This window comes from Grampus griseus, assembly GCF_964374135.1.
Source record: "Grampus griseus genome assembly, chromosome: 3".
Classification (NCBI taxonomy): Eukaryota; Metazoa; Chordata; class Mammalia; order Artiodactyla; family Delphinidae; genus Grampus; species Grampus griseus.
In genome coordinates, this window is record NC_139019.1 from 125,723,230 (window position 1) to 125,741,329 (window position 18,100).

At 53.6% G+C, this 18,100-nt stretch overlaps 1 protein-coding gene across 1 annotated transcript; it reads left to right on the plus strand.

Moving 5' to 3' along the window:
- Positions 1-1,362: 1,362 nt before the first annotated feature.
- On the plus strand, positions 1,363-16,417 carry CDX1 (caudal type homeobox 1; the record flags this gene model as incomplete). Its single annotated transcript, XM_082652110.1, has 3 exons — positions 1,363-1,795; positions 15,517-15,662; positions 16,211-16,417. 3 exons carry the CDS (start codon positions 1,363-1,365, stop codon positions 16,415-16,417), a joined length of 786 nt encoding a protein of 261 aa, XP_082508236.1.
- Between the last annotated feature and the right edge of the window lie 1,683 nt (positions 16,418-18,100).

Consider the following 18,100-nt stretch of genomic DNA (forward strand, 5'->3'; position numbering starts at 1 on the left):
TTTATTTTTTTATAGAACAGTTTCTTATTAGTTATCTGTTTTATACCTATTAGTGTATACATGTCAATCCCAATCTTCCAATTCATCACACCAACACCAACACCACTTTCCCCCCTTGGTGTCCATACATCTGTTCTCTACTTCCGTGTCTCTATTTCTGCCCTGCAAACCGGTTCATCTGTACCATTTTTCTAGGTTCCACATATATGCGTTAATATACGATATTTGCTTTTCTCTTTCTGACTTAACTTCACTCCATATGACAGTCTCTAGATCCAGGAATCTGTGTTAATTTTGTTAGGTGTGATAATGGCATATTATGTAAGAAAATGTCCATGTGTTTTAGAGATGCATGCTGAAGTAAGTAGGGGTAAAATGACATGATGTTTGAAATTTCTTTTTAAATACTTTAGCAAAAAAAAGGGAAGCGAGTCAGTTAAATAAGTGTGGCAAAATCTTGATAACGGTTGAAACTGGTGATGGGTATATAGTGATTCACTCTACAATTCTACTTTTGTGTATGTTTGAAACGTCTCATTAAAGTAAAGGTGGGAGTGAGGGCGCGGGTAGGGGGGTTGCCAAGAGAATTGTGAGAAGTTCGCTAGAATGTCTCTAAAAGAATGTCGCTATGCCACCTCTCTAAGAACTTTCTCTAAAGAGCCAACTCAGGTGAACTCCCCAATTGTTTGCAGACTCGTGTATGTGCATATGTGCATTTTCCCCCCGGGGAAAAAACATCCACAGCTTTCATGAGACACTCAGAGGGGTCGTGACCCCTCCTCTCCCCCCTGCCCCCGCAAAAGATTAAGGACCCGCTACCTTAAAGACGGGAACCCGGTTTGAAGTCAGCGTTTCCTCCCCTTCACCTCCAACTGGTCCCTGCGGACTGCGCCACAGGCCCGGTGTGGCTGCGTGACGCTGGCCTGGCGCCCTGAACCCCACGGATCCCTTCTCTCCACCTGTAAAAGGGGGTTGCGGGGCGGTCGAGGTGTTCGGGCGGTTAGGCTGGGGCCTCGCAGGAGACTCCCACACCTAGCGATGCCTCGATGCTCGCTCAGGATGCGCCCTCCGCGCCCCCCACCCCCCTTGGCCCCGGCGTCCACCTCCCGCTTGGGGCGGCAATTTGTCTCCTTTTGAACCCCCCGCCCCCGACGGGTTTTCCCCTTTGATTCGCGGCCTGGAGGCTCCCCCCGCTTTGAAATGCAAACCCGCCTCGGCTGGGGCCGTGGCGGCCCGGAGCTATAAAAGGCCTGGGTGGGGCGGCGGCGGCAGGGCTGGGAGTTCAGGTGAGCAGTTGCTCGTCGGGGCGGCCGGCTGCGGCGGCTCCAGGGCCCAGCATGCGCGGGGGGCCCCGCGGCCACCATGTACGTGGGCTATGTGCTGGACAAGGAATCCCCCGTGTACCCCGGCCCCGCCAGGCCCGCCAGTCTCGGCCTGGGCCCGCAAGCCTACGGTCCCCCGCCGCCTCCGCAGTACCCCGACTTCACCGGCTACTCTCACGTGGAGCCGGGCCCCGTGCCCCCTGCGGCCTGGAGCACGCCCTTCTCTGCGCCCAAGGACGAATGGGCCGCCGCCTACAGTCCGGGCCCCGCGGCCTCCACCGCCAGCCCGGCCCCGCTGGCATTCGGGCCCCCGCCGGACTTTAGCGCGGTGCCCGCGCCCCCGGGGCCTGGGCCGGGTCTCCTGGCGCAGCCCCTCAGCGGCCCAGGCGCACCGTCCTCGCCCGGAGCGCAAAGGCGGACGCCCTACGAGTGGATGCGGCGCAGCGTGGCGGCCGGAGGCGGCGGTGGCAGCGGTAAGCACCCCTCCCTCACCCTGCGCCTCTGGACGGTTCCCCTGGGCGCCGGCAGGTGCTAGAGCGAGGCCCCGGCCGCCCCCTGTCTGACCTCTGCCCCGGCCCTGCTTGGGTTCCAGAGTGTGCCCGCCACCCCCGACTCTGTCCCTGCGGGCTGTTCTCTCAGCTTCCCCCTTCTGAATCCTGGAGCCTTGGGAAGCACACGCTGTCCTTCCCTGTAGACAGGGAGACTGAGACCCCAGCCATGAAGAACGATGCCTTGTGGTTGCGTGGCAAGGCCGGAACTAGACACAGGTCCCCAGACCTTTATCCCAGGGTAAACTTTTAGCAACACTGGCCCTGGTGGTCATCCGTTTCATGCACCCCTATCCCAGCCCCAAAGAGGGGCTGCAAACCCCCAAAGGACATGCACCGATTATGTGAACACCCGTAAGTCACTTTCCTTTCCAGGTCTCAGTCCCCCATCCATACAACGAAGAGATCGGTGGGTCATACCATTTGGACTAAAAAAGAGCCCTCTTTGGTTAGACTGGTGGTGGTGAAGGGTCCCTACCTTACCATCCCAGGGCTCGCCCTGAACTCTTGACCCTGGGGGAGGGGAAAGTAGGAGCAGTTGGGAAGGTGGCTACTGTTTGGCTCCTGAGCCTGTGAACCTTCTGCCCCCAGGCAGGCCTCTTGGATCCACCCTCTTCAAAGGCAGGGGAGGGGGCAGGACAAAGGCTCAGCTTTAATGAGGGGCCGCCTGACCTCCTTCATAGGTCCCCCCTTTGTCATGTAACAGGCTGGGCCTTGGCTCGGTAGTGACTCCTGTCGGCCAGAAAGTGAACATGATACCCATTGTCCCGACTGCGTCCGGCCTGTCCTGACAAAGGCCACCTGGCCTTAGGGGCGGGAAGTTGGCCTGCCCACCCTTTGATGTCGAGCCCCTCCTCCCTTTCCCCCAGCTGGGAGCGAGCCTAGGACATCCCCCACCTCCTCTCTCTCTTCACCTCCATGTCCCCACACACTCCCAGCAGATGCTGGGGAGGGCTGATCAGCAGCTACGGGTTTGGCTGTATTTGTACCACCTCCTTGGGAGTCCCAGGGACACAGAACCTCCTGTCTGCCTCCGGAGGCCTCAGAGGACTGGGGTTTCTGTCCCAGCTGTGCCACTTGTCTCTGGACTTGGCTAAATAATAACAGCTAATGTTTATGGAACACTTACTAACGGAGCGAGCACTGACCTGATATCTTTTAATTCTTATAACTTTATCATAGGTGCTATTATCACCCCCGTCTTCAAGAGGAAGAAACTATGGCATAGAGAGGTTACAGAGTTGCGCAAGTATAGTTATACCTACATGAGCAGTAAATGGTGGGGCTGGGATATGACCAAGCCTGTGCTCTACTCCTCTGAACAGCGTCTCTTAAACCAGCCATCTTTTCTGAGTGTCAGTTTCACCATCCCATGAGAGGGAAGGGTCTTGTACCTTTGTTTGAGTTACAAAAGGACCCCTTTGTGAAATCTGATGGGAAGTATAAATGTTCTCCCTAGAAAAACAAAGTGTTTCCTAATCGGGCAAACAATTTCAGGGGTTCTAAAGGCCCCCAGAAGCTTTACCCATAAACCTCGGTTGAGAATTTTCATTAGATTATATGAGAGGAAGTGTCTGGGGCCACTGACCCTCAGGGTCCTGCAGTTCTGTGTCTGTTCCCTGAAGAAGGAAGCCCACTTTTCCTGCTCCTTTATTCTGGTTGTTACTTCCTGCTGATCAGGTGACTTTGGAGATGGATGGGGAGGTTCCCCAGGGGCGGGGACTTGGAGAGAGGCCAGCACTATGTGAGGGGGAGAGAGTGGGTCAGTGGGTGGGGGTCAGAGGACTGGCAGGAACCCTGGGGAGCTTCCAGGCTGTGTGATGTCAGGCAAGTCACGTCCCTCTGGGCACTGGAGCTGCCGAACTCAGTTCACCTCTGGTCTCGGAAGTCATTTGGAAACACTTATCCCTGGGCACATAGGGGGCCTAGGAGTAACTCTGCCCAAAGGCAAAAGTCCTTTCCACCTTCACTCCCAGAAACTAAAATGAAGGGCCAAGGGAAGTTTGGGAGCTCCGGAGGAAAGTGGCCACCCCAGGAGCCAGGTGAGAGCCGTTCTGCCTTTTCGAAGGTAGAAGCTGCTACCTGTCCACTCAGGCAGCATCTGACTCTGACTCTTGAGGTGGGGTCAGAATTGGGGTGGGGTTACAGACCCTCCGTGAGAGAGAGGCCAAGCCCCTCTCCTCTTTGGCCTCAGTTTCTCCTTCTGGGCAATGAAGATACAGGGTCTCTGGGGGTGTTTCCTGGGTAAGGCTGTTGTCTGGGACAGCAGAGGGAAGGTCAGTGCATGCCATCTCCCCAGATGTTGCTGGTCACCTGTTCTTATTGTACCCTTCTTGCCCCTTCTTCCCTCTTCTGTGCCTCTAGCATTCTAGAATATCTGAACTGGACAGTTAGAGAACAGACATACAGATGGGAAACTGAAGCCTGGAGGTTTTAAGGCATGTTCCAGGTTCACACAAGTGGAGGCAGGGCTGGGATATATGTTGGATGAGTCAGTTTAAAATTTTCCAGTGGCTTCCCATTATATTTAGGGCAAAATCTACACTCCTTCCTGAGGTCTACAAAGCTGTATGTGCTACTGCAGGCAGGTCTTGTACACATACTGTTCCCTCTCCCTGGAAAACTCTTTCCCCAGACTCTTTGCAGGCTCTTTCTCACCATTCAGGTCTTAGCTTAATGGCCACCTCCTCAGAGAGGTCCTCCATGATGTTCCAAAGTAGGCAACCCCCACCAATACCCATTGATCATCTTTGCCATGTTTCCTTCAGAGCACTAACTTACTTATTTGTGAGTTTGTGTGTTGTCTATTCCCGTACCCACTGACAAGGTAAACTCCTATGAAGTCCAGAACCATGTCTGTTTGACCCATGGCTACATTCCAGGCACCCAGCTCAGTGTGTGGCATTTAGTAGGTGCTCAATACGTTTTGTTGAATGAATGAACAGGGCAAGTGTGAGGAACAGTAAGACAGCTCTGGGAGAAGAGGGGAGAGATGAGATCTCAACCTGGAGATGGGACCCATGACTGTCCAGCCGAGCAGCTCATGCCAGTGGTGGAAGCCTGGTTGCCCCCTTCTCCCTACTCCATGGATGGGACAGTACTCCATCCTCACCTGGGGAATTGGCGTTGCTGAGGCTGGGACTAAGATGCCAGCTTTCCCTAAGGAGGGGGCAGGAAAGATGGGGAAGATGTGGGAGAGGCTGTTATGTTGTCCATTAACCAGTTCTGAGTGATGACTTTCACTTGACTGAGGCCAGGATAGGAAATGACTACAAGGGGCTCTATTTTTTTTTTTTTTCTGTCTTCCCCGTTTGCATCTATAAATATCAGCATTTTCCTTAGGAAGGTTCTAAATTATCCTTCTGCTGAAGGCTCAGCCTCCAATTCCTTGTGAATAGTTTTTCACAGGTTAATGGCCCATTGGGGTGGCTGAGGTCTCATACAAGTCGGGCGATGTCCGCTCAGATGATGAGACTCTTGCAGCAGGGTTTAGATCTTGGTCCATCCCCATCAGCCTTCAGATAGAGAAACTGAGGCCCGTGGAGGGGATGAACCCTCCTCTCCCCACCACATCCTAGACCCTCTCCCTTGGCCCATTGCCACAGTCACCAACCTGGCCTCTCACCTTCAGCCTCTCTCCGATGCCCTAGCCGCCCTCTAAACCATGGCTTCCCACTGCCATGGAATTGCCACTTCATTTTATGCCGTTTCATTGCTGTAAAATCCAGCTCCATTTCAGAGCCCTCTTGAGAACTGGCCCCAACCCACTCTTGAAGCCACTCTCCCGTTAGTTTGCCGAGATACAGAAATGCTTACCTGGGACAGTTAAGAGTCCGGCTTGGGAGCCTCAGGCCTGGGATTGCATTTCTGTCAGAAGCTGCATTAGCCACAGGCGAGTTAATTTGGATCATTTCTCTGAGTCTCAGCTTCTTCCACTGTAACATTAATAAGATTACACCTTGAAGCAATGGTGCTAGTAGAGCACAGCCCTGACCCTGGCACACAGTAGGCGCTCAGTGCACTGGTGCCTGGGACCATCTCTACCAGTCCTTAGCAGGTGCACGCGAGCACACACCTCACACTCCCTGCCTCTCTATTATGGGTCCCTTGACCTGAACTGCCCTCCCTTCCCTCTCCTACCTGTTTACCAGGTCAAATTCTGCTTCTCCAAGGCCACCTCCTCTAGGAAGCCCTCCTTGGTTCCCTCCCCTACACACACTGTACCAGGCCCTTGTTTTGAACAACATTTATCACTGACTGTCTTGTTGATCCCTGCCATCTACCATCTGTTATCCCCTCAAGGAGCAGTGCTAATCAGTCCTGTCCTTCTCACCATACCTTGCACATTGTAGGAGCTCACGATAAAGCTAATAACTGTGGCATCAGCTGAGTCTTTACCATGTGCCAGGCACTGTGCCAAGAAGTTTGCATGGATGATCTGTTACGTCTCATAACAACTCTAAGAGGTGTGAGGAGCTATTATTAGCTTCATTTTACAGATAAAGTTAATGAAGCTCAGAGAGGGTGAGGTGGCTTGCCCAAGCTCACACAGCCGGGATGCTGCTGCACAGGGTTCAAACCTAGACTCTACGGCCTAATGAGCATCTATCAAATAAAGCAACACACTCAGAATGGGAGCCCAAGACCCCTCCCCATGTGCATTCCCGTCTAGGTGGGGAAAAGGAGGCCAGTCAGAGATGAGCTATAAGAGGCTGGAGGGGGAGGATGGGCACAGCAGGTGCCGGGCTGTTTAAAACTGGTTCTCAAGGCAGAAACTCCATTTGACACCTCATCTCTCAGATGTACCTGGGAAGCGGGGAGTGACCCAGTTAGAAGGTGGCAGAAGGCTTTTTTCGGTTGGGTGTTCCCCCACACGCACACTTAGGCACATATTGCTGCGGAGAGCTTGGGGAGCTGTTCTGAAGGTCCAAAACAGCTTTGTTAGCAGCAAGCCTGGCTTGTCAATGAGGAATTATCTTAATGAGATGACCCCTCAAGTTTCTGTCCTGGAGCTCTTGGGATTTGGACACATTTACATCTGGAGTCAGGTCCGGCACCCTGTTAACATGCTAAGCCCTCCCCCTGCCATACTTGCCCATCAACCTTATAGGGATGTGTCACATAGATCCCTCAGCATTACCAGAGAGAGGGAGCAGGCGTTGGTGAAAGCCGAGACTGACACTCCAGGCTCAACCCCCTCTGATGTCTTCCCATTTCTCTTGAAGTCAAATCCAAACCCCTCACCCCTGCTAGCCTCTCCAGGCTCATCACATGCCTCTTTCATTCAGTCACGTAGGCAGGCAGGCGGTAATAGTCTCTGAGTCTCTCTTCTGTGCCAAACATTCTGCTAGGTGCTAGAGATTCCTGCCAGAACAAGCAGACAGGGTCCCTCACAGAGCTGGTCCTCTGTTGCTGCTCTCTGCCTCAGGGCATTTGCACATGCTGTTCTGTCTTCCTGGGATATTCTTCCCCATTGGTGACATGGAAACCTCCTGCTCAACCATCATATCTTGGCTTAAATGTCACCTCCTCCAGGAGGTGACATTTAGCTGCCCCAAGCTAAATAAAGTAGGTTCCCTCCCCCACTGCCTCCCACCACTTAATCTAGCTCTCAGCTCCGTTGCTTTCCTTCACACTAATCACAGTTCGTAATTATTTCATTTGTTTGTTTTTAATCTACCCCCCCACCCCTGAAAAACAGGAATGAACTGTTTAACAAATAAGTACCGAGCACGTCCCACAGTAATAATAAAATGAACTAGCATCTATTGAGTACTCGCTATTTTTTCAAGTGCAGGTATTTTCGACCCCAGAACAGCACATTTCTCCATCCGATTAGTGACGTTGACTAAGGCTGTGGGAGCAGTGGAGCTGGACAGAAGGATGTCCTTTAGAGGTTGAGCCACCAGCTGATGGATTGGATGTGGGAAGCGGGGGAAGGGCCACCTAGGCTTTTGGCCTGAGTGGCCTGAGGATGGGGGCCATTTACTGCGAGGAGAAGACCAGGAAGCGGTAGGTCTGTGTTAGGTTTAACAAGGATTCATCAAGTACTCGCTGTGTGTGTCTGGCACTGTTGTGGAACCAAATGAGCAAGGTGGCATGGTCTCTCCCCTCGCAGAGCATTCAGGGAGCCAGGAACCAAGGGGAGGGGATTTGCCAAGGTTCCTCAATGAGCTAGAGAAAGGCTGGAGTCCCGAGCCCCAACCTGCACCTCCGCCCCAAATGTGACTCTTCACGTCCCACGCCTGTGGATGATTAGTCAGGAACTTCAACTCCAGACCAGAGGAGGATGGCCAGGGTAGGGCAGAGGCCTGGAGACTCCACCAGGAAACAGCTGGTGGCCTCAAGTTGTTCAGCCCGGAAGAAGATGTGAAGGGATACAGTTGCTGCTTGCAACTCTTAGAAGGGCTGTTCTAGGCCAAGGGTGCCCCTTATTTCTGGTGCCCCTTGTGGAAAATCCTGGGAAGAATATAGATGGGTGACGGATGCAAGAACAGGCTGCTTTGTAGATAGTCCAGGCAGTCTGGTTACATATGCTATGCGGGTGTGAGCATCTGGCCCTGGCTGGGAGTTTGGTCCAGCTGTGTTGTCCAATAGAACTTTCTATAGCTCTATATCTATGCTGTTCAGTGTGCTAGCCACTAGCTACACGTGTCTATTGAGCCCTTGCTATATGGTTAGTGTGACTAAAGAGCTGAATTTTTAATTCCATTTAATTAATTTTAATTTAAATAGCCACACGTGGCTAGTAGCTGTCATACAGCACAGTGCAGGAAAATCCCTCTCGAGACTTTCTAGAATGTAATCCATTCCAGATGGGCTCCTTATTCTCCACTGAGGAATCTCTCTTGCCTCTTTTGTCTCTGCAGTCATCATCTTCTCCTTCTTCTTCCTCCTCCTCTTCCTTTTTCTTCATCATTGTCACAGATAGCTTTTATTACTAACTACCTTGTTAAAGAAATGATCACATCTCATCTCCACAGCTACCATGTCTAAAGGAGACATTCGTGTCCTCATTTGACAGATGAGTAAACTGGGATTCAGAGAGGTTCAGTGACTTGCCTGGGTTCCCACTGCTGGCACCTGGCCTGACTGGGTTAGAACCACTGCGTCTATCTGACTCTGAAGTTTCTGTCCTCTTCACTGCTTCTCGTAGCCAAGTCAGATTGTGGACCTCCTTGAGAAGACAGGAGAGGGGTAGAGGCCTGGGAGGAGGAGGGGGCGGTGCTGACTGAGTGCTGTGACTAGGAAGGAGGGTGACAGTGGGGTGGAGAAACTTGCCTAAGGCTACAGGGCCCCTGAATGTGGCTGGCCTGCCTATCCTCCTCTCATCGCACCCCTGCCCCCATGCCAGCCTCGCCCCTGCTCCAGGAATGAGCAGGGGTGAATGAGGAACTGTGCTAGAGCAGCCTGGGACTGGCAAACCAGCCAGAACAAGGACCAGTCATGGGCCCAGTAGAGAGCCTCATTGCCCAGGGAGGATATCCGTCCACCATTGAACTGGGTGGGTCAGGGCTGCTGCAGCAGAAGTCCCACCCACTGGTAGTACAGTTGAGGAAATGGGTCCAAGCTGAACATCACATGTCCGGCTGGTGGCCTGGCCAGACCTCCCCACCCCTAGGCCTGTGTTCTTTGCCCTGCGGCTCCCCATCAGGCAGCATTCCTACCTCTCCCAAGGGATCCCTCCCACAGGCACTTGTGCAAATAGCTCAGTTTTCCTTGTCGTGTCCATAGCTCTTTGCCCTTTGCAAACTGCTTTCACACCCATTCTGTTCCCTGAGGGAAGGAAAGCCCAGAGAAATTCAATCCCTTGTCAAATCCTTTAGCTAAGGATGCAGACCTGGGCCCAGGTCCTTAAGGGAGGACTCAGAGCTACACAGAAGTTCAGAATCTACAGGGCCCTCGGAGCTGACACCAAACCTTCTTCTGATGCACAGGAGAAACTGAGGCCCAGAGAGGAGAAGGGACTTATTTAAGGCCACACAGATGGCACAGAACTGGAGGCTGGTGGTTCAGAATCCCCTCTGGTAGGCTTGTTAAAGATGGCAGGGAGACCAGGATGCAATAGATCTGAGAGCTTGGGAATATGTATTTTTAACAAGCATCCGTGCATGCATATGTGCATTCCTGTGTGTGTGTGTGTGTGTGTGTGTGTGTGTGTGTGTGTGTGTGTGTGTGTATGTGTGTCGGTCGAGGTTGTGGGGATTTTGATTTACAGCCAGTGGGGCTGGACCACACAGAGAGGGGTCATGGATCTGTGTCCCAAGCCCTAGGGCCAGAGCTGGCAGTGTCATCCCTCAGGGCCACAAACCCAGCAGGAAGAGGTCAAAGGAAATGCTGACCCAGAGGCCACTCAATTTTCCTGGAGCCACCTAACCCGCCCTGGGGGCAGAGGCTGAACTCTGGTCCAGGATAGATGGGGAGGCCCCACTGCAGACCGCCAGGCTCCTGCCCTCTATCCTCCAGCTGGGCAGGCCCAGTTTCTAGACTCTCACACAGGGAAATCAGTCTTAGACTTCTTTCAGCAATAATAACAAATATAATCAGAGCATCAACAAACATTGGTAGCTTCATGTTTCCAAGTTGGAAGGGACCTTATAAATAAACAGTCTCATCCACACACAGCCCATTGCTCAGATCCGTTTCCCAGGATCCCTGTCATGTGGTTATCCCACCATGGAAATGAATAAGATCTACCTTGCCCTGTGTACCTACTGTGTGCCAGGTACTGTGCCAGGCATCATTCATCCATCCATCTCAAGTGATCCCCTGTACACCCGAGGGTTGGAGATCGTTATGGGAGACCTTACACTGGGCCATAGGTTCTAATGCTGTTTCTGAGTCTAGACAGACCTGGGCTAAATCCCACCTTCCAGATGTGCAGACCTTGCTGAAAGTCAGTTTTCTCATCTGTAAACTAGGGATAACAGTCGCACAGCTTCGTAGGTTGTTGAGAGATGGATGCAAAGTGCCTGACACATGGACATATTGACCATTATTAGAATAATAATTATCCCCATTTTATAGATACAGAATTTGAGGCTCAGAGAGGTGAGGTGTCCTAGATCACCCAGCCATTGAGAAGCTGCATGGCGCAGCCCTGGAGGTCTACTTGCCCAAACAACCACATGTCAGGGTCACCTGGAGAGCTATTCAAGTATCAAATCCCAGAGGCCCACTTCAGTCCCATTGAGTCTGAACTTCCGGGCCAGAATCTGTGCTTTTAAAAAGCTCCCCAGGCAATTCTGAGGCTGCTGGTCAGGTATTTAGAACCATCAGCCTGGCGCTTCCCAGGACCTCTGCCGTGCGTGCTTTAGGGATGGGAAGCTTGCTACCTCCATGGCAGCCTGAGCATATGGACGGGCCATTCCTCACAACCCACAGCCAGAGCGGAGAGAAAGCCTCTCATCTGCACAGTTATCCAAGGCTCTTCTCTCCCCATGCTTCACCCCTAAGAGCTGCTAGGGGGGCTCCCACCCTCCCTCCCACCTACTCGCACTGGCATCTGGCCCAGAGGGTTATTCATTAGGTGGCTGGGAGTGGCCTGGCTCCCATCAGACACCTGTTACAGGAGCCCGGACTTCCCTCTTAGGCCCAGTGTCCCAAGGGCCTGTAAATCATTCATCCTGGGCGCTCTCCCTGCCCCACCACTGTCACGCACCTCCCTGCCCCCTCTCTCCTGGGCCCCCAGGGTGGCACAGGTGTTCACAGGAGGGGAAAGGAGGTTTGCTCATGGCAGTGGGGAGTTCTGGCCCAGAGCTGGGACTGGAGCCCAGGGCTCCTGACTGTCATTAAAAATACAAATTCACATCTGCACATGGTAAAAATTTAAACATCCCAAAGACTGCCTCCTACCTATGGCTCCCCAGCCTCTAGTCCCCTCTCCAAGGCACGCCAACCCCCATTACTGGTTTCTTGTGTATTCTTTCAGAAAGAACTTGGGCCACAAACATGTTTGAATGTGTGTGTGTGTGTGTGTGTGTGTGTGTGTGTGTATTCCATTTTTATACAAAAATAGCAACATACTATTTACAACATTTTGCCTTTTTTTAAACTTAACAATATATTTTTAGAAATTGCTCCATATTGGCACCTACGGAGCTTTAGAATTTCTTTTTAGTGACTGTGTAGTGCTCCTCTCCATGGATGTACCATCTCTTATCTTATTAACCAGTCCTGACTCATAGACATGTACATTGTCCTTAGTTCTGTGCTATTTGAAACAGCTACCTCTTTGGGCATTTTTCTGTGGGATTGATTCCTAGAAGTGGGATTAATGAGTCAAAGGGCATGTGCATGTTAAATGAGGCTGAGATCACCAAGTTGGGCCCCAAGGAGGATGTTCCCATTATCACCTTCTGGACGGCAGGTGGGACTCCCTGGTTCCTGGACCACACAGTGCAATATCAAACATTTTGGTTTTGGGCAGAGCCATTTTGTTAGCAATAACATTGTGTGCTTTGAGCAACTCCACCAGATGGAAGTGGCCGATGTGTTCCTGAGCCCACCAGCCCTTCTCTTGGGTCCAGGGAGGGGGTGACAGGGCCTGTAGGCTGGGTCTTCACTGGCAGCCTTGCTAGAGTCTGCAACTATGCAGAGAGGAGTAACTATGCAGCTGGAGTCCCATCTCTCATCTAATTCCCTCCGTCCCCCGACCCAAAAGAGCCTGGCTGGAGGTCAGGAAGCCTGAGCCCAGGTTTATACCACCACCAGAAAGGATGGCCCTCCACAAATGCCCTTTTCTGAGCCTCAATTTCTCCCAACTATGAAACGGGCGCAGTGGATCCCCATTTGCTCGTCAGGAAGGATGGGACCGAGGGTTGGGTGCCTGAGGGAAGGGGGGGTGTCTTTATAATCTCTCAGGCTGAGGTTTGGGTGGGCAGGGAGCCTCCGCCCCCTACCTCAGGCTGTGAATCTTCTAGGCATTTTCAACCTGTGGGCCATCCAGCCCCAGCCCAGGGCTTTCAGAAATCTGCCCTCACCATGGCCTGGACCCACTCTTCCCAGAAATACAAGTAGATGGGTGGTCTGTTGTTTGAGCTTCTGCTGCCAATGCTTAGAGGGCCCTATAGCAGTCTCTGTGGACCCTGAATCTGGTGGGGTGAGGAGCTGTGCACTAGAGCAGGAGGGAGACCTGCAGGCCTGGTGAAATGGCCTTGGGCAAGTCCACAGCACCCTGGGGCTTCAATGGCCCTGACTGTACGGGGAGGTTGGACCAGAAGGACTCACAAGGCCTCTCTTATTTGGACCTCTGGACGCTGTATAACCATCCTGAACGTCAGTCTCTTCATCTATAAAGTGGGAGGAGACTAAACTCCCATGACCCCTTCTGGCTTCAGCCCAGTGAACCCAGTGGGGCTGTGGGTTCAGAGCTCTGCTGGGTTTCAGTGGTGGTGCATTAGGCAGAACAGTTTTTGAGCCGGCGTTGAATTTTCTAGGTCAAGGAGGGGCCCCATCTGGAGCCAAGGCCTCGGCAGCCACCCCCTTGTCCCTTTCCTGGGCTAGGCCTGGCCAAGGGCCGAGGCTGTCCTGTGCTGCGTCGGGCAGTGGGCTGAGGTCAGTGGTTGTGGAAGAGTCCAGTGTGGTTCTGCTGCTCTGGCAGGAAGCCCAGGGAAAAGAGCCGAGAAACATGTGCTGTCTCCTGTTCTCCACAAGCCCTTTGGCTCTGAGGAGCCCAGCACTAGCCTGCCAAGCTGTGTGGGCCGGACCGGCGCTGGTGGGGGGGGGGGGGTTAGCGCAGGGGTGCCGAGGAGCGGGCAGGCCCAGAGCTGGGGCCAGGGAGGTGAAGGCCAGGTTACTGCGGGGCCCTTGGCTGAAGGGGGATGGGTTCGATGGTTATGCAGACCTGCCATGCCCTGGCGGGACACATGGGTGGGTCTGAAAAGTGCTTGCGCCTGCCTCCTGTTTATAGCCGCAGGCTCAGCTTCTTACAAGGAAACTGGTGTTGAGTCCGGCCCCCACAGCAGCCCAGGCCAAGCGTGACTCTTAATATTCTCTCCAGACGGACCTCTGATCCCAGCCCGAAAGAGATCCCTGACATTAACCCAGTCGGTCCTCAAATCCACTTCCGGGCCCCAGGCTGAGCCTCGTGTGGAAGTCAAGCCAGCCCTGCCTGGGTTATGGCAGGTCTCCCCACACGTCCCCCTTCTCACCAATCTGTTCTCCATGCAGCAGCCAGAGTAATCTTAAATCCTCCATCAGACCTCTTGTCTCCTCTGCTCAGAAGCCTGCAATGGCTCCTGTCCCAGACGCACTAAAACCCAGAGTCCCTCCCGGGGCTCGTAGGCCCAGCTCGACCTGTCCGCTCCCTTGGCTCACGGCACCCCGGGCGCACCAGCCTCCTCACTGTTCCTTACTCTTCATGCGGCAGGCATGCCCTCCATCAGGGCCTTTGCACCTACTGTTCCCTCCGCCTGGGAACCTCTTCCCCAGACAGCTGCATTGCTCTTTCCCTCACCTCCTTTAGATCTTTGCTTAAGTTCCCCTTCAAGGTAAGGCCTTCATGGACCACTGTATTTAAAATCACAGCCTCAAAAAAAAAAAAAAAAAAAAAAAAAAATCACAGCCTCATTCCTCCCTCAATTCTCAGTCCTTTTTTGTCTCTGAAATACTTATCATCAATCAACATATCAACTAATTTCCATATTTATTTTATTTTTGCCCATCTCCCTCCACTAGAACCTAAGCTTCACGAGGGCAGGGACTTTTTGTTTTGCTCACTGCTGCACCCAGCACTTGGCCACAGCAGGAACTCAGTAAATATTTGTGGGCTGATCTGAGTACTCCTGCTCTGTGCCTGGGCACAGGCTGGAGTGTAGATGGCTCCGGGCAGAGCGGTCCCCAGCCCCTGGTGCAGCCCCAGCTCAGGGCTTGGCACCTAGAACCAGGGCCTTCTGAGGAGCCTGACAGGTCCTGGGGAGCCACCGGCAGCCCCAGTCCTTTCTGTTTGATTGTGCGGCCACCAACCACCAGGCATTTGACAGGAATTGAGGAGCATATACCCCAGGGCGGTTCCTGCAAGCCTCCTGCTTCAGCCTCCGGCTGTGACGGCCCTTCCTGCTCTCCTTGCGCACAGGAGAGAGGAGCAGCTGACGTCTCGTTATCTCAAGCTACCCTTGCTGCCAGGTGTTCCTTCCTCCAAGTCTCTAGTGCTCAGACCTGCGGTCTGAGGAGCCCCAAATCGGAACCACCTGGGAGCTTGTGAAAATGGAGACTCCACGCCAAGGCTTTCTACTTCACGTTCTCGGTGACAGGCTGGAAGCTGTGTTTTTCACAAGCTCCCCGCATGTCTGTTCTGCAGCCACACCTGGGAACTGTTGCACGAAAGCGGGTGGGCCTGGCAATCAGAGTAGGGCTCTGGGTCAGGAGACTTGGGCTGAAACCCCCAACTCCACCCGCTGCTTGCTGGGTAACCCTGGGCAAGTTGCTTCCCCTCTCTGAGCCTTAGGGCCCCCCAGATGGGCATGAGAACAGTGCTTGCCTCCTAGGTCAAGAGTCTCGAAGCCTGAGCCTGGGAGAATGACTGTTACTCCCTCAAGGTCCTTCTTCAGGGGCCCTGGATTGCTCTTCCCCCTGGGAGCCCTGCCTTGGCCTTTTGCAAGCTCCCCTCCCCACTCACCTCTCCTCCTGGCACCTCTGCTTCTTAGGTAAGACCCGGACCAAGGACAAATACCGCGTGGTCTACACCGACCACCAGCGCCTGGAGCTGGAGAAGGAATTCCACTACAGCCGTTACATCACCATACGGCGGAAGTCAGAGCTGGCCGCCAATCTGGGACTCACTGAACGTCAGGTGTGTGGGGCTCCCACCTCAGCCACAGGAGCAGTCCTGGGAGTCTGGCCTCCAGGCTGCCAGGCAGATTATGGAGCTCAGTCGAGGGAGGAGAACAGAGAGGTTGTCTCCCAGCCATGGTCATACAACACAATAGAAACTGAGCTACTGCCAGTCCCCCAGCCAATTAAACCCAATATCCCTGACCACCAAAAGGAGCATGGGGGCCTGATTAGCTATAGGCTACAGCGGGCTTTGATCAGTGCTGTTTAAATCCAGAGGAGGGAGCGGTCACAGGGAGAACAGGGAAGGCTTCCTGGAGGAGGGGTGTTAGAGCATGGCTTTGGAAGATGGAGAGGAAGAGGGTTACAGAGGAAGTTGTCTTAAGAGTAGGGGAGCAAGTTCCAGAGGGGGAGAACGTGTTCAGGGTCCATGAACAGTTGGGGTAGCCGGAGCAAGTGGGAAGCCCCAAGCACCACATCGAAAAACAAGAGCTCCACTGCCCTTCCTCTTGTTCTGACATTCGGTCTCCCCACCGCCCACCCCATCTCTCTTCTCTGACCCCACAGGTAAAGATCTGGTTCCAAAACCGGCGGGCAAAGGAGCGCAAAGTGAACAAGAAGAAGCAACAGCAGCAGCCTTCACAGCCACCCCCGCCCGCCCACGATGTCACCGCCACTCCAGCTGGGCCACCTCTGGGGGGCCTGTGCCCCAGCTCCGCCAGCCTCCTGGGCACCTCCTCCCCAATGCCTGTCAAGGAGGAGTACCTACCGTAGCCCCCCGACCAGCCTTGTGGGCTGGGGGCCTTGAGGACTCAGGGGCTAGGAATGTGGCTCCTGTGGGGGCCCAGGAGGCCTAGTCTGAGTCCCAAGCCCTGCCACTGACCTGCTGAGTAACCTTGGACCAACCACCCACGCAGCCCCTGCGTCCCCTGGGCCCATCTGTGCAGCGAGCCTGCTGGATGAGGACCTTTTCCAGCTCTGGTGATCTAGGCCTCAGGCGGACAAGGGAGCCTGGGGTGGGAGGTCTTAATCCCCAGGGGGCTAGGTGAGGGGGCCACCCAGCTCCTCCTCCAGAGGCTCAAAGGTGGGAGGCTGCTGTAGGGACTAGACTCCTGGAGAAAGGAGATGGAACCGAGAGAAGACGGAAGGCTTGCAGACCGTGACCTGAGGGGGGGAGGGGGGAGGGTGTCAGCTCACACCTGCCTTTTCCTGCAGCCTCACCTCTACCTGCCCCCCCCACCCCCCGCCCCGGCGTAACATGCACCAAACCCTCTCCAGGCTGGATGCAAAGCGCAAAGCCCACAGGATTGGGCCTGAGCAAGAGGCTCTGGGCTACAGAGCCATATTCCCTCACTCAGATTCTCAGTGGAGATTCCAGGTTGTGGGGAAGGCCTCTGAACGGGGACAGAGGGGCAGAGTCCATCCTACCAAGTCTCTACCACCCCACCGGGCTGTCCCTCAGGGCCCAGGCCCCAGGGAGCCCCCAGAGAACTTTCTCTGGACCAAGCAGACTCACAGCTGGGCAAGGGGCTGCCCAGAGAGTGGAATCTCTTGAATGCAGCTTCAAGAATAAAATTTTTTTTCTCTTTTTAAAAATGTATGAAAATCATTATACATAGCATGAAAGGAAGATGTTAAAGGAGTGTAAATCATCCTTGCCCTTCTCAGCAACTGCATAGTCCCTCCTAGTCTCTGTAGGCCTACCACAAGGTCACCTTTAAAATACTTCTGAAAGATCAAAACAGGACCTCATTAGAGTAAGGCTATGAGACTGTTAAATTTTAAGTCCATTTTGTAAGCAGAATCATCAGATTCAATATTTCAGTCTTTTGAATTTTTCAAATACTTTCAACTCAGGGTTTTCTTTCAACAGATGACATTTGTTGGGCACCCCGTATGCCAGGCATGGCTGGGCCCAGGGAATGTACAGTCCTTGCCACCCAGAAGTTCCCAGTCTGATCTATGCTCTAGGAATCAGGGTAGCAGAGCATCCAGGGAGTCCAGAGCGAGCTCCCAGCTTATCCTGGAGGGTCTGGAAGGCTTCCTGGAGGAGGTGATTTTAAACTGAGGCCTACCTAAAGGACTAGTAGGTGCTGTCAGGCCAAGAAGGAGGAATAGTAAAAAAAAGATTAAGAGGAATATGAACTTGAAGTACACTTTTTAAAAACTCCTGAGAAAAGCTGCTATTTTGAACTCCCTTCCAGAGGTGGGCAGGAGTCTGCACCCTGGGGCCTTCACTCCCTAGAGGGCTCTGGTGCCAGCTGCCTGCCCCTCTGTTTACTGTTCTGGGAGGTGGCCTAGCCATAAAAAGTGTATGCAGCCTGCCTGCCTGCCCTTTGCTCCTGGGGCACATGACCACAATGCACGAGGTGGATCCAGTCCCCACGTGAGCCCCTGAAGAGCAGAGGCGCTTCTCTCTCCTCCTCCTGCTGTTGGCCTGGGAGACATCATGGCTTC